We start from the raw sequence: 14,582 nt of genomic DNA on the forward strand, positions 1-14,582 counted from the left end.
TCCTTGTTTAATTTTTTTCTTAAAATATGCTGCTTGGCCTGGAGTCATAGCAGAAAAAAGTTGGAGTCTGGTCATTTGCCTCCCAAGTCAGATCACTCCACCCCAAGCCTTGCTAATAGTCAGATTAAGTTTTGAAGATCAACCTCAGAGTATATTGCCCCCACCCTCAACTCCCACCTTGGCCATATGTCCTTCGCTCCCCATTCCATCTGACAAGATTTTTCTTGTGTTGAGAGAAGATTGCCACAGAACTTCATCTTGAAGGTTTCACTTCAGTACTTTCAGCCTCATGCTCAGCATCCGTTATAGCGTAGTTGCTGCTACTGCATCCAACCCCCACTCCATGCTCTCCAAATTCCAGGGCACCTCAACCTCCTTATAAAAATCTGGATACTAGGCCAATGGTTCGCAAACATGATTATACTTGGTTTCCTAGCCCTTGGAAAACCTGATTCTGTAGATGTGCAGTGGGACCTGGGCACCTGTATCTTTACTTTTGTGGTGATTTTAATGCAGCTTTCTACTTGATCAATATTTTACAACCAATATCCAATACTTTAGTGCTTTTCAAACTTACTGTGCATATGACTCTCCCTAGGACCTTGTTAAAGGCAGATTCTGATTTAGTAGGTCTAGGGTGGACCCTAGAGTCTATATATCTAAAACAGGGTTCTGTCCCTTGTGTTATCCAGCTTAGAAAACTATTTGGAACATTCTTCACTCATTGGTACTTTTATGTCAAGAAACCTCTCTAATGTTGATATTAGAATGCCAGGTTTTAATATTTTATCCTCCTGAAAATTGCCTACATATTTGGAGCCATAGAGTGTCACTCTTGAGTGAAGTGCTTGAATCCTTGGCAAGCTGACCATTTCCTTGACTGGACACCATCAGATGGCCTTCATCATAGTGGCTGGGATCTGCCTCTGCCTCTACTTCCTGTTTCTGTGCTTCATGGTCTTTCAGGTTTTTCGGAACATCAGCGGGAAGCAATCAAGCCTGCCAGCCATGAGCAAAGTCCGGCGGCTACACTATGAGGTGAGCAGGAAACAGGGAAGAGGGCAGAATGGTCAAAGAATGGTATGGCCATAGGACATGACTAAAACTGTTAGAATCAACTACGTCCAAGATGACAGAAGATTTGTCTTCCAGTAGACCTTGAGCCTCATTATACACTAATTGGGAAAATCCCATGGACAAAAGAGCCTGGTAGGCTGAAGTCCATGGGGTCACTAAGAGTCAGGCACGACTGAGCGACTTCACTTTCACTTTTCACTTTCATGCACTGGGGAAGGAAATGGCAACCCACTCCAGTGTTCTTGCCTGGAGAATCCCAGGAACAGAGGAGCCTAGTGGGCTGCCGTCTATGGGGTCACACAGAATCAGACACAACTGAAGTGACTTAGCAGCAGCAGCAGCAGTATAAGCTAAATGACATACCCACCAGCACCATGACAGTTCTGAGGCTAACCCATAAAATACCAAAAAGTGGGTGGTGGCCCAGTTCCTGGAAATCCTTACCCCTTCCCCCAAATAATTGGAATAACCCTCCCACTCTCTAGCTTATGAATTTACCTAGTCCATAAAAACTAACCACACCATATTTCAGCACCTCTCCCCTTCTGACATGGCCCACACTGTGTCTGTGGAGTGTGTTTTTCTCTAAATAAATCCATTTCTTGTCTATCACTTTGCCTCAAAAGATTTCAGAGACAAAGCAAGAACCTCAAATTCATCAGCAACATATTGGTGAAGCAAGCCAGGAGGATCGGGTAAACCTCAGCCTCTGGCCTTCATGCCACTCAAGAGGCACTACCTTACTTCCTGCCATTTCTTGCCCACTCTCTCCCTTACTCTCTCTCTTTTGCTTCCTTTCTCTGTCGCCTTTTAGACTTAGCCTCTCACCTCCCTTGCACTTGAGAGGTGCTGCCTTACTCTGCTGGAAATGGGGAAAGAGAGATCTGCCAGGCATTTTCAAACCTTGCCACTTGGTCTTCCACTTCTTACTGATATATATGCACAGGGCACGTCAGGGAAAGTCTCCAGCCGTCCTCACAGGATGGGAATCGAGCCATATGATGTTTGCTCTTTGGGTTTACCTTATCCACCATATAAGTAACTGTTAACAAGTGCAGTTGTGTAAAAATATGAAATATAGCCTAAGAGTTTGTACCATAGGCTGCAGTTCCGTTGGGAGCTCCCTCAAATAGTAGGTCATTTGTGCCTTTTACCCCTGGGTGTTGGAAGGGCGGGGGTTGGTCCTGCTCCACTTGGTGATAGCCCTCACCGTCCTGGTGTTGGCCGGCCTCCTCTAGGGTCCACCTGACCCCACCCTGCCCTTGTAGGTCAAGGCAGAGGACTTGAGATTGGTTGTTGCACACATGGTTATGCCTCTGGGGTGGCATGATGCAGCAGTGACCTGCATTTGCTGTGCTTGGGTCCTGTGATTGGGAATGTCCTTCCAGTGTCCTGGGGTCCTCTCTCCCCCTACCTACAGTCATGATGTCTCCACCTCTGCTGCCATATCTGTGCCTGCACCCAGCCCACTGTCTGCTGACCAGAGCACGTGTGGGAAGGCACAGGAGGAGGATGGCACTGAAGCCCCAGGGATGCTGGCCTCAAAAAGGAAGGGGAAAGAGGTTTATTTTTTTTTCTTTTTCACACACAATCTCCCTTAATGGCCAGCACCTGTTTTCCAAAACTTAACAACCACCCTTTTAGAGAAAAAGGCTAGGACTTAAATAGATCTTAGAATAATGAAGGGGCTTCCCTGGTGGTGCAGTAGTAAAGAACCTGTCTGCCAATACAGGAGATGCAGGTTTGACCCCTGGGTTGGGAAGATCCCCTGGAGGAGGAAATGGTAACTCACTCCAGTATTCTTGCCTGGGAAATCCCATGGACAGAGGAGCCTGGCGGGCTACAGTCCACGGGGTCACAAAGAGTCAGACACAACTTAGCTACTGAGCTCATAGGCAGAACCATGAGGATATCCTTCCAAAAGCAGCATCACCTGGAACACAGGGATTAATCTATAGAATCTATAGAGAAGCCTTCAGGAAGGTCACTCAAGCTGGGTACCATGGATGTCAGGATAGGACACGGGCCCCACTACTGCCATAGCAGGGAGTAGCTAACTTGTCGTGGATAAAGTGGACAGGATAGGTGGTCAGGAGCACTTGGAACCAGTCCACTCTCAGAGAGCCCTCATGGGATCTTGTAGTGAAAGTGTTCCTCTCTGGTATAGGAGCATTCTCTCCCTGAAGAAATGATGGGGAACACCTCCTCCATTCCCAAGAACTCACCCCTGCAGTGCATTTTGAGTCACTGGGACCTGTTTTCTCTAGATTCTTTTTCTAAGAAGTGATTTTATTTATTTATTTTTGACTGTCCTGGGCCTTTGTTGCCATGTGGGCTTTTCTCGTTGCAGTGAGCAGGAGCTATTCTCTAGTAGTGGTACTAGGGCTTCTCATTGCAGCAGTTTCTCTTGTTGGAACACGGGGCTCTAGGGCATGCAGGCTTCACTGGTTGTGGCATGTGGGCTCAGCAGCTGTGGTTCCTGGACTCTAGAGACAGGCTTTAGTAGTTGTGGTGCTGTGGGATCTTCTCAGACCAGGGATCGAACCTGCATCTCCTGGATTGGCAAGCGGATTCTCTACCACTGAGCCACCAGGGAAGCCCTCTAGATTCTTTAAAGCAAAAGAGCTCATTTGTTTTTGTAATGAAGCCTGGCCCCTGAAGTATAAACTTCAGGATGATGAGGCCTGGCCAGAAAATGGGAGCTTTAGTCATAGTACCACCCTACAGTTAGACATCTTTTTGCAAAAGTCAGGGAAAATAAATAGAAATTCCTTATACAGGCTTTTATGGCCCTAAGAGAAAACCCAGAGCTATTCAATTTCCATGTTAGGGAACCTTGCCGACTGGGACCCATTCGGACTACACAAAAGCCCTCTCTAGTGGCACCCCTGGTAGAACAGGAGCCCCAGAGAGAAGACCCAAGTCCCAATACTCTTCCACCAACTTCAGCCTCTCCCCTGCCTGTTAAGCGTCTTTGCCCTTCCAGCACACACAATGCAAAGCGTCTTTGCATTTCCACACACAAATGCAGCCAAAGCCTCCTTGCCCCCTTCAGAAAATAGTAGGTATGCCTCAGGGAATTACCCAGAGTCCACACACCTTATTCCTTGTCTGACCTTAACCAGTGCCTCACCTGCTTAGGCAGACTCTCAGAGGACTCTAGCTGGTTCACTGAAGAATTCCAGGTACTGACTCTTTCCTTTAAATTTTATCCTTTCCCACTACTGCATCAGTGAGGAAAAGGCCCGTATTGGGGCACAGGCTCAAAAATATGCTGATGAATTACACATTGCCCAACCACATCGATAGCCTGTTGGCCCGACAGCCGTGCCTCTAATGCATCCCATTTGGGACTATCAGCCAGGCCAGCCTGGTTTTGCTGGTAGGGATCCTTTGCCTCATTAAAGGGATGAAATGATGCATAATTAAACCTGTTAACTGTGATAAGGTTAAATAGATCACCCAAGTCAAAGATGAAAATCCAGCCCTATTTCAGACTTGATTATTTGCAACCTACTTCATTAGTCAGTCAGCCCCTGACATCTGTCAGAAGCTTCAGAAACTTAAGGGGCCCCAGGCCCCTCTCAATCTTCTTATAGACCCAGCCTTCAGTGTTTTTAACAATAAGGAGCACGCTGAGGAGGAAAAGAAGAAATGCATGACTTAAGGAAGGACAACAAGCCAGGCTTTTGGCAGCTGTCATGACAAGACCTAATCCACCTCCTGGTTACTCCAGAAGTACTCCCAGAAGACTCCCACCAGGAAAGGGAGCATGGTTTAGCTGTGGGAACCCTAAACACTAGATCAAGGAATGCCGTGGAGACATGTCCCAGCCTCCACCCTAGCTGCCATGCCCAGTTTGTAAGAAGATGGGTCACTGGAGGAGGGGATTGCCCCCAGCTCTGAAGGAAGTGAGGAAGTTCCCCCATGGTAGTCATGGCAGTGGTTGATTGACAGGACCTGGGACCTCCCAAGCGTTTGGAGGAGACAGTCATCATCACGTGGGAGGTACCACAGGTGACCATTGTAGCAGGTGAGCTCGTCCAATTTCTAGCGGACGTGGGAAACACTCTGTCCAGACTTCTCACACTGGGTCCCCTTCCCCTGAAACCTGCTCTGTTGCAGAAGGAAAGCTAAAACTAAAACATTTTACCACCCTTTTAACTTGCACTTGACTCTTAAAATTTTCAAGTTTCTTGTCATGCCTGAATACCCCTAACCCATTATTGGGAAGTGATTTTCTCTTAGCTTTAGGGGTAACTCTTTCTCTGAAGACCAAAGCGAAGGAGTGTTTTTGACTGGACTGTGTATTATATAAGACATGGATGATCCAATCCAAAATATTCCCTCAGAATCTGATTTCCATAGGAAATCCCAGGGAAGGCAAAATTTGTCACTCCTATAAAACTCACCTCAAAGGAAAACTAATCACTTCCCTTCTAGGCACCAGTACCCCATAAAATCAGAGGTTCGATGAGGCCTCCAACTCCTAATCTAAAAATTCATTAAATACAGACTTTTGGTGCCATGCCAATCTCCCTGTAATACGTCAAATCCTACCTGGTGGTCTTCAGGAACCCTTATCTCTGCCATCTTTTTTAAATGCAAATTTTTTAAAAGGGGGTAAGGTAATTTAGAACTGACTAGTCAAGGATAAATGGAAATCCTAAGTATCTTCTCTGTAAACACCAGTAAGAAAGAGTTGAGCTATCTAGATAAGTGACCTTGATTTGTTCCAGCTGCCAGAAGCCCAGTTTGAATCCAACCCCTTGTAACTGATGGATTTTACATTTTTGTAACCGACTCAGGGCTGAAATTTTGAAATGGGAACTATGAGGTCTCTGTGTTTGCGTGTTTGTATGTGTCTGTGTTGTAGATGTATGGTATTGCCAAAAGGAAATTAAGTGCTTATAGTAGTACAAACACTCAGAAAACTGGCCAGAACAAAGTTCAGGTTCATGTCATCTGTACGATTTTCTGTACTACACAGATATCTGGGATTGGAGGTGCCTAAACTTATTGATTTGATTGATATAGACATGTGTTTAGTGTCATCAACATTAAATATAATACCTTTATTGTACCTAGATTTATTAGACGTCAAAAAAGACCTCATTCTGTCTTTTACAAATTTGTCAACAAGAAAATTAACTCGATGTGAAAAAAAGCTTTTAAGGAAAGTGGGTTGTGTGTTTTCAGTAAAAAAGTTATGAGCAGTGGGATTGCATTTTATTAAGGGAAAATAAAGTAAGTGTGTCTTCCAGTTGTTTCTGGATGGAAAAAAATAAAGTGATGGATACAGACAGTGATGGAGGGTTTGTGGAAACTGGACCCCGAGAAAAGGGAAATTGCATGGCCAGAATTGACTAAGTTTGGAATACATGTAATTGAGTAAATTAATTTAAAAAGTAAGTTGGTGCAGAACCTGAATTTGGGCTTTCTCTTTGTTAAAAGGACACGTTTTCTTAAAATGTTGAATTGCCTATGGTAACAGATTTAAAATTTCTTTGCCTTTAAAATCTTTTATTGTCATTTTGGTTAAGATACTAATATTGTCTCACAGTGACTTAGATCTTATTTGATCAAGTGTTTTAAAACTTTTTGACAAGCTTCCAAAATATTGAATTTTAATTAAAGTTCTTTTGATTTCCAGCTAACTTTGGGATACTTTAGTGGGTCCCTGAGGTATCTCAAAGAGAAATATTTGACTAGGATTATTTGATATGTTAATTTAAATGTAATCATTTGTAATTCTGGTTACTGTAACCAAGTTTCATTATTGATTAAACTGTAATCAGATGTTTAACCTTGTGGTTTTAAATCTTTTATCATTTATAGATATTTTTGTACTTTGTTGCTGTTACAAAAAGTGCTTCATCATCAAGGAGATTCATATAAAGTCTGTGGACGCTGTTACAACAGTTCCACATCAAGATGATGGCTACATGAGGATTGCAGCCCATACCAATTTAAAACAAGACTCTCTCCTGCCCCTGCAACCCCTAGATCAGGCACTCAGAGATTTTTACTCCCTGACAGGCAGGGTCAACACCCCTACTCAGCCTTGAAGCAGTTACAGAAGGCAGTTGCCCCTCCGCTTCCCATAAGAATATGAGTGTAAAACTACTGAGGGGGGAATGAAACGGAAGGGAAAGGGGCAGGGCACAGCCTTTTAAAAGAATGATATGGCCATAGAACATGACAAGAACTTAGAAGTAACAGTGTCCAAGACCGGTATGAGCCTTATTATGTGCTCATTGTAATATGTTAGCACATTAAGTAATACAGCCACTAGAACCAGGACAGTTCTGAGGCTAACCATAAAAGACCAAAAAGTGGGCGGTGGCCCAATTCCTGGAAATCTCCACCCTTTCCCCAAAATAATTGGAATAATCCTCCCACTCATCAGCTTATGAAATTACTCAACCCATAAAAGCTAACCGTGCCCTATTTGGGGACTCTCAAGCCTTATGAAATGGAGCACCCTCTGTGGATTGTGTTTCTCCCAAGTTTTTCTCATTTTCTGAGATAGCCCACACTCGGTCTGTAGAGTATTCCTCTCTAAATAAGTTCACTTCTTATCTATCACCTGTCTGAATTCTTTTGCGACGAAGCAAGAACTTCAGATTCACCAGAAACAGCACATCTCTGGACTCATTGAGGAACTGGTGCTCACTGGCCCCTGCTTGATAAGAACACACACACACACACACCCCCCACTATGCCTGGAGATGTGGGGGATATGGAAGCCTCTATTTCAAATACACAGAGATTCGCATGTGTTATAGGCTGTCTGGGCAAAATAAAAGGCTAAATCCTGCTCTAAGAGGCATCTGGCTTTCTGGCTTATCTAGGTCTTAGAGTTTTCTGTGGTATAAATGTCTTTCTGTCCTCAATAAAGAGTAAACTTGTTCAGCAGGTTCTTCAGCTTTGGAATGGAATGTGGGTGCGAACTAGATAGGAGACCTGACTATAGCAGAATTGGGATTTGGCTTGGAGTGAGGCTTTGTTTAAAATTCTCCTGCTGAGAATCAGCCTTTAGAGTAGGATTCAGCCCAGGTGATCTGATTTCAGTTAGCCAACTTTTCCCTAAAATATTCAGCTGGTGCTCACATAGAGTTCAGTGGTCTTTGTTTACAGATCATGCCCCTATTCAAGAGACACCCTAGACAGACTGACATCTCTGATGCAAGCAACACATTCTTAATTTTTCAAGGATCCCTTGGGCTCATGCCACTTCCTTGGAGGCATGGGCCTCATTCCTTTGTGAAAAGAGAAACAGAAACTGCAGAGCTACAGGGTTTCCATAGACAGCAGAAATAAGAGCCCCTGAATAAGAGGCCTCTCTCCCAGAGACACAGGTTCCCTCAGTACTCCTCTCAGGAAAGCAGGGGTATTTTCAGAAGCTTTGCCCGTGTCTCGAACTGGAATGACACATGAGAAAATGCAACCAAATCCACTTCATGTTGATTAATATGCGCATTTCTTTTTGTTCACTGGAGCAGAATTTTATTACAACCGCAGAAAACTTGGATTTGGTAACTTTGAACCCTTGCAGAGAAGCATAACCAGCTTAGCAGGGAAATTAGCAGCCTTATGACGTGCTGTGAATGTAATTTACCAGGCTCTGGTATCACTGTTTCATGAGAGATAAGAAGCTAGGAAATATTTGGCCCAATAAATTTTTCAGCCACATTCACCTCTGCAGGAGAAATGTTACTATGTGAAATTATTTTACTGTCACTCTTAGGGATTGGTTTTACAGATTTCTTTAAAATTAGCTTTTGATAGGTTTATATTTTGAGAAAAGGATTGGTGGTAGAGTGTTAAAACTGCTTTCTTTCTTTCCTAATAGGGGCTAATTTTCAGGTTCAAGTTCCTCATGCTTATCACCTTGGCCTGTGCTGCCATGACTGTCATCTTCTTCATTGTTAGTCAGGTAAGTGGACCCAAAGAGCTCAGGATGACAATGTCCTGAAAAGGTGCCTCTACTTTACAGCAAATTCTGTGGAGCTACTGTGAAAGGAGTGAAGAAGTTGTTATGCTGGGCAGCTCATCAAGCTATTTGTTTTAGGCTGCTCTGATCTGGGACTTGTTATCACTTTTCCAGAGGCAGACTGAATTTTCCTTTCAGTGCAGTCTCATAGGAGGAAAAAGTTAGTAAATAAAAGCCTGCTGCTAGATTGAAGGGCACTTGTTTCATTCACTTAAGAGAATAACTTATCAAGCTCCGTAGCAGACTAACAATGAGCAAGTATTAATTTGATTTGATCCTTATCTAGCATTAACATAGATCCTTTTACAGTCCATCACCATTCTTTATAATAATTATATTGCCGTTTACAACATGAAATATATTTCAAAAGTCCCCTTGATAGAGCTTTATCCTTTTGCTGCTGCTGCTGAGTCGCTTCAGTCGTGTCCGACTCTGTGCAACCCCATAGATGGCAGCCCACCAGGCTCCCCCGTCCCTGGGATTCTCCAGGCAAGAACACTGGAGTGGGTTGCCATTTCCTTCTCCAGTGCATGAAAGTGAAAAGTGAAAGTGAAGTCGCTCAGTCGTGTCCGACTCTTAGCGACCCCATGGACTGTAGCCCACCAGGCTCCTCCGTCCATGGATTTTCCAGGCAAGAGTATTGGAGTGGGGTGCCATTGCCTTCTCCGATCCTTTTGCTAGTTATTTCCAAAACTCAAAATTTTGCTATACTTGAAAATCTCAGTCATGATAATGATTTTTAAATATCAGTAACTTGTTTTGAAAAGTGGAAAGTACTGTTTAAATCATGTGCTGTGCTTAGTCGCTCAGTTGGTCTGACTCTTTGCAACCCCATGGACTGTAGCCCACCAGGCTCCTCTGTCCATGGGGATTCTCCAGGCAAGAATATTGGAGTGGATTACCAAGCCCTCTTCCAGGGGATCTTCGCAACCCAGGTATCGAACCCAGGTTTCCCGAATTCAGGCAGATTCTTTACCATCTGAGCCACCAGGGAAGCTTAGGTATCTATCATTCTTTTGAGCTTCACACAAGTCTTTTGGGTAGGTAGGATATCCCAGTTTGCTAGAATATGAAATTTAATGGCCTTAGAGACATTTCCCATTTATGCTGTCTTCCACTGGGTGAGCTGTGAATGGATTACTTAACAATTCCAAGGATTAATTTTCTTATCCATAAAATGGATGTAACAGTACCACCTGAAGTAGGTGGCTGTAGGGATCATATGAAGTAATGCTTATAAAAGGATCTGTGGACTGCCTGGCACACTGTGAGCATGAATAGCTGTCCTCTTATGAATAGCAACAAGGGTGAATGTTGTGTCAAAGGATGTCCAGTAAGTTAGGGACCAGAATCAGATCTTTCTGATTTTCTTTGCCAATTGCTCTGTCATCCCTATATTTGGCTAAAATTAAGAATGTTAGTAGTGCTGGTATAGCCTTACGACAAGACTTGCCCCATTCAGCTAGCAAGCTTCCTTTTAGGAGAGGGGCTCCTAAGCTTTTTGTGTGTTCTGGACCCCTTAGGCAAACTTGGGTGAAGGCCATGGCCTTCCAAACATCCAAAAGCCTCTTCTTTGAGTGTTTTTAAGTAAACAGAATACTTGGATTTAAAAGGGAATCATACAGATAGATGGTATATATTTGCAATTATACTTTTACAGATATTTCAGATCTGTAGTATAATTGATATGAAAATATGATTTCTATTGGAGACAAAGTTGCAGGTGGTGCTAATACTATGGGAATTTATTTTTTACATTCACAATGGAAAGAAATGATAGCCTTTCAGTTAGAGACTGGTGAGAATAAAGATATAATTTTTTCTCACTCTAGTTCATTGACCCCTTGAATTCTATCCAGGGATACTCAAGCGTGCCTCTAACCCCTAGAGCCCTGTTGGCTATGTCTCAGCAGAGCTAGTGCTGCTGCTGAAGGCTGAAGTGAGTAGAAAAAAATAAATACGCATACATATCTTAGGAAGTTCTGTTCACCACCTTTGCTTTGACCTATAACAGTGCTGTGTTTGTATCAGACTGTTTGTTTATAAGACTTTGGAAACTTCACTTTCCACTCCAAATGCAGTAAAAAATATTTCAAATTCTGAATAAGCTTTTTATTCAACCAGCTGAGGCTCCAACAAGGGTGTCTGAGGCCAGATTTATCCCTTGGTTGATTCCCTCATGTGACCAAAAAGCTTTCTAGTCCTCCAGTCCCTCAGTAATGCACTGTGACATATAATACAGCTAGTTCTGCAAGGCTGAGAGAGCAGGACGCACCCTTGGAGAAACAGAACCTTGAGGAAGGTAGCTGAGGATTAAAAGGTATTACCAAGATACGTCCTCAGGGAGACAAAAAGAAAGGGCACTTTTGCTCCCAGCACGTATTTCCACCACTTTAGTTTCTTATTTATTTATTTTTGGCTGTGTTGTGTGGCATGCAGGATCTCAGTTTCCCAGCCAGGGATTGAACCCGTGCTCCCTGTAGTGGAAGCGCAGAGTCTTAACCACTGGACTGCCAGGAAAGCCTCTCTGCAACTTTAGAAAGCTGAAGTCATCCCCCACAGCCCTACCTCACCCCACTTGCTTTCTGCAGAGTCCCTCCCACCTGAAGTCAAGAGGGACTTTGTGCTGGTATTTAAGGTGGCTATGTGTTGCCCAAATTTATCTTGTACATATTTAATTAGTGCACCTTTTTGAAGCAAAGGAGGCCAGTCTTCCAAGTTGCAGACTTTGTGGCTTTTAGAAAAAGATTGATATTCTACTGCCCTAGTATTTTCTAGCAGGGCTCCAGCCTGTGGCTGGCTTTTTATATCTGCTGCAACAGTCAACAGTCAGCCTGGAGTGGATTTCAACTCTAAGAGGGTAGCAATGAGGTCTTTTGGATTCCATTAGCTCCTTACAGTCCTCCTGCTGGGTTTTTTTTTTTTTTTTTAAGGTTTATTTTTAGATATCTAAGACGTTTTCAGGCATAACTCTCAGTGTCCCAGGTACTGTATTAATACAGTCATCAGAGGATTTATTTTTTAATGTCATTTTGGAATGTCTCAGCAATGAGCTCACCTGAAAGGAAACCTATTGGGTAACTTTTTGAAATAGATCCCAGCCTTAGGTAAAAGGAATGTATTAAAAACTCCCATTATACTCTCAGACTTGCTGGGAGAGCTTGCATTTAAGCCCCATGAAATATAATGCGAGGGGATCTCGCCAGGATATTGAAGCTCTGAGGCCAGGAATGAAAGGCTGATGGAAGCTGTGGAATGCGGTGACCTTGAGGCTTTGTAGCTGGGTACTGAGGTGCAGTCTTTTAATGCCGGCCATTTTAATGGCCTCAGTCATAGCAACCGGGCGATGGCACATCACAGTCTGGTATTTTAGTCCCTTCACTCTGGAAAAGAAAGAGGCGTTCCATTTAGAGGTGGCAGGCAGTAGGGAACAGAAGTGCAATGCAGGAAAGAAGGTCACTGACCTTCATGAAGGGGACTCCAGGTACCTGACATTCAGGTCAAGTCATATGTAGCAAACTCCCAGAGAGCCAGTCTGCAGGTTTGTTTTTTTTTTGGGGGGGGGGGCAGTTGGGCATGCCATCACTTCATTCTGTTACTTATAGAGGAAATGTTTCCAGTAAGAGAGCCTGTGTCTGGGATCTGGAAATCTTGTTGTGAAGTGGAATGCTGGTTGTCAAGACTACTGGGTGTAAAGGGATTTGACCTTCACTTGGCTACAGGGGTATAATTGGGTGGTTTCACACAAAAGTAAATTGTTCAAATGTGAAATCAGGAAAAACGGGGACTTTTAGAAATAAGACTTTAGGTAGAGGGGAGATTATTTTCCTTTTTCTTTTTGTGGTTGGGGCTACCTGATTTTTCTCTCTGAAAGTTTAAAGAGCGTGACTGTCACCTCTTTGCCTTAGCATTCATAAGATTTGGACTCACAAGGCCTGCTCTGTTGAGGCTGCTCGTTGTGGTATGTATTAGTGGGAATGTACTCAGAGCTCAGGATGTCTCAAGCATGAATAATTGAGAGAGGAGAGAGGAAAGCACAATGGGGTCTCCTAACAGTAGAGTGACGTTATGTATACAGTCCAGTTATGCAAATTCAACTCTTTGCCCTCAGCAGGAAATAACGCATTTAGAGATTACAAATTAAAGAGTATGGGTAATTCTGCAACTCCATTCTAAACAAGTGCACGTGTCCTGAAGCAGGCATGGGCAGGGGGCATGAATCTACTGTTTCTTCAGCCAGTCTTGGCTCCAGTGTGTCCCTCATAAGCATTTCATTTCAGTGGTTCTACTGTAAAATTGTATTTTGCATGTATATGCAGTTATATACCAAACATTACTACATCTGAGATATACAGTGCATATATATTTTATATAGATTTAAATATACAAACTATATAATAGTATATATATAATGCACATATACTCACTCTCTCTCTATATATACTGTATAAATATATGCATAATGCCCAATTAAGTGAATTTCAAAGGAAATTTGACCTGACATAATAGTCAGGTCTCTTAGTCTCTCTAAGTGAGAGACTCATCCTATTTAAGATACTATTCCTACTCTTGTGTTGTATAGTAGTTAGGAACACCCTCCTTCTTTGGTGGGCCAGAGCCACAACTTTCCAGCTGAATAGTCTCGGGCAAGATACTCTCTGTGTCACAGTTTACCCATGAGTGGAGATGTTACCTGCCTACCTCATAGAGCTATTATTAAGGCTAAATGAGATCTTCCATACACATGGAAGTACTGTACTTAAAAGTAAGAAGAGTGACATTTGGTGATGTTTCTAAGAAGCAGTCCTGAATAGCTTGAATGCTGGTACATTATTCTAAAATCACTAATGAAATCCTTTTTTGCTAACACTTCCCTGAGCATGTCATATAGCGAATTATTTCCCAAAGGAAATAGCTTAGTGATGGTGGTTTGTTTATGAATCACAAAAATGAAAAATTATGTATGACCAAGGTCAAACTAAAAGTAAATAAGCGATAAGTCTATAATTCATTAACCTGGTTAACTGACACTCCAGGTCTTCCAGAAGGAAATACCTGCCCTTATAGCTTTATTCTTCCTGGTGGCCCTGTAAGTCATATGAGTTATACAGACTTTTGGTATATGGGTCTATACCAAATGAATATAGACCCACAGCCTCATAAACAGGAGGTGAAAGCAACCTACTTGCATAAGTCATTAACATTTAGAGATAGCTTGCCATCTTATACTTTAGCTGCTAGAAGGAGGGGCTCCTAGAGATGGATTATGTAATCCAGCCTATTAAGCTATCACAGAAACAGCTGTCTAACACTTTCTTTTATTCCCATTTAAGGTTTCCTGTGGGCTTCCCTTGTGGCTCAGCTGGTAAAGAATCCGCCTGCAATGGGGAAGACTCCAGTTCGATCCCTGGGTTGGGAAGATCCCCTTGAGAAGGGAAAAGCTACCCACTCAAGTATTCTGGCCTGGAGAATTCCATGGACTGTATAGTTCATGGGGTCGCAAAGAGTC

At 43.1% G+C, this 14,582-nt stretch overlaps 1 protein-coding gene across 5 annotated transcripts in view; it reads left to right on the forward strand.

Moving 5' to 3' along the window:
* The window catches only part of WLS (Wnt ligand secretion mediator), a 116,455-nt gene that overhangs the window by 88,257 nt on the left and 13,616 nt on the right, over positions 1–14,582 (forward strand). For 2 of the 5 annotated variants that reach the window (XM_015465034.3, XM_015465036.3), the window contains 3 exons: positions 895–1,038; positions 1,704–1,772; positions 8,933–9,016. In XM_015465034.3, the coding sequence (XP_015320520.1) occupies positions 895–1,038; positions 1,704–1,772; positions 8,933–9,016 (297 nt within the window). Of the gene's footprint in view, positions 1–894; positions 1,039–1,703; positions 1,773–8,932; positions 9,017–14,406; positions 14,439–14,582 lie in introns of all 5 variants that reach the window. The other 3 variants (XM_005204461.4, NM_001192651.2, XM_010803446.4) reach the window with 2 other exon arrangements.

This window comes from Bos taurus, chromosome 3, assembly GCF_002263795.3.
Source record: "Bos taurus isolate L1 Dominette 01449 registration number 42190680 breed Hereford chromosome 3, ARS-UCD2.0, whole genome shotgun sequence".
Classification (NCBI taxonomy): domain Eukaryota; kingdom Metazoa; phylum Chordata; class Mammalia; order Artiodactyla; family Bovidae; genus Bos; species Bos taurus.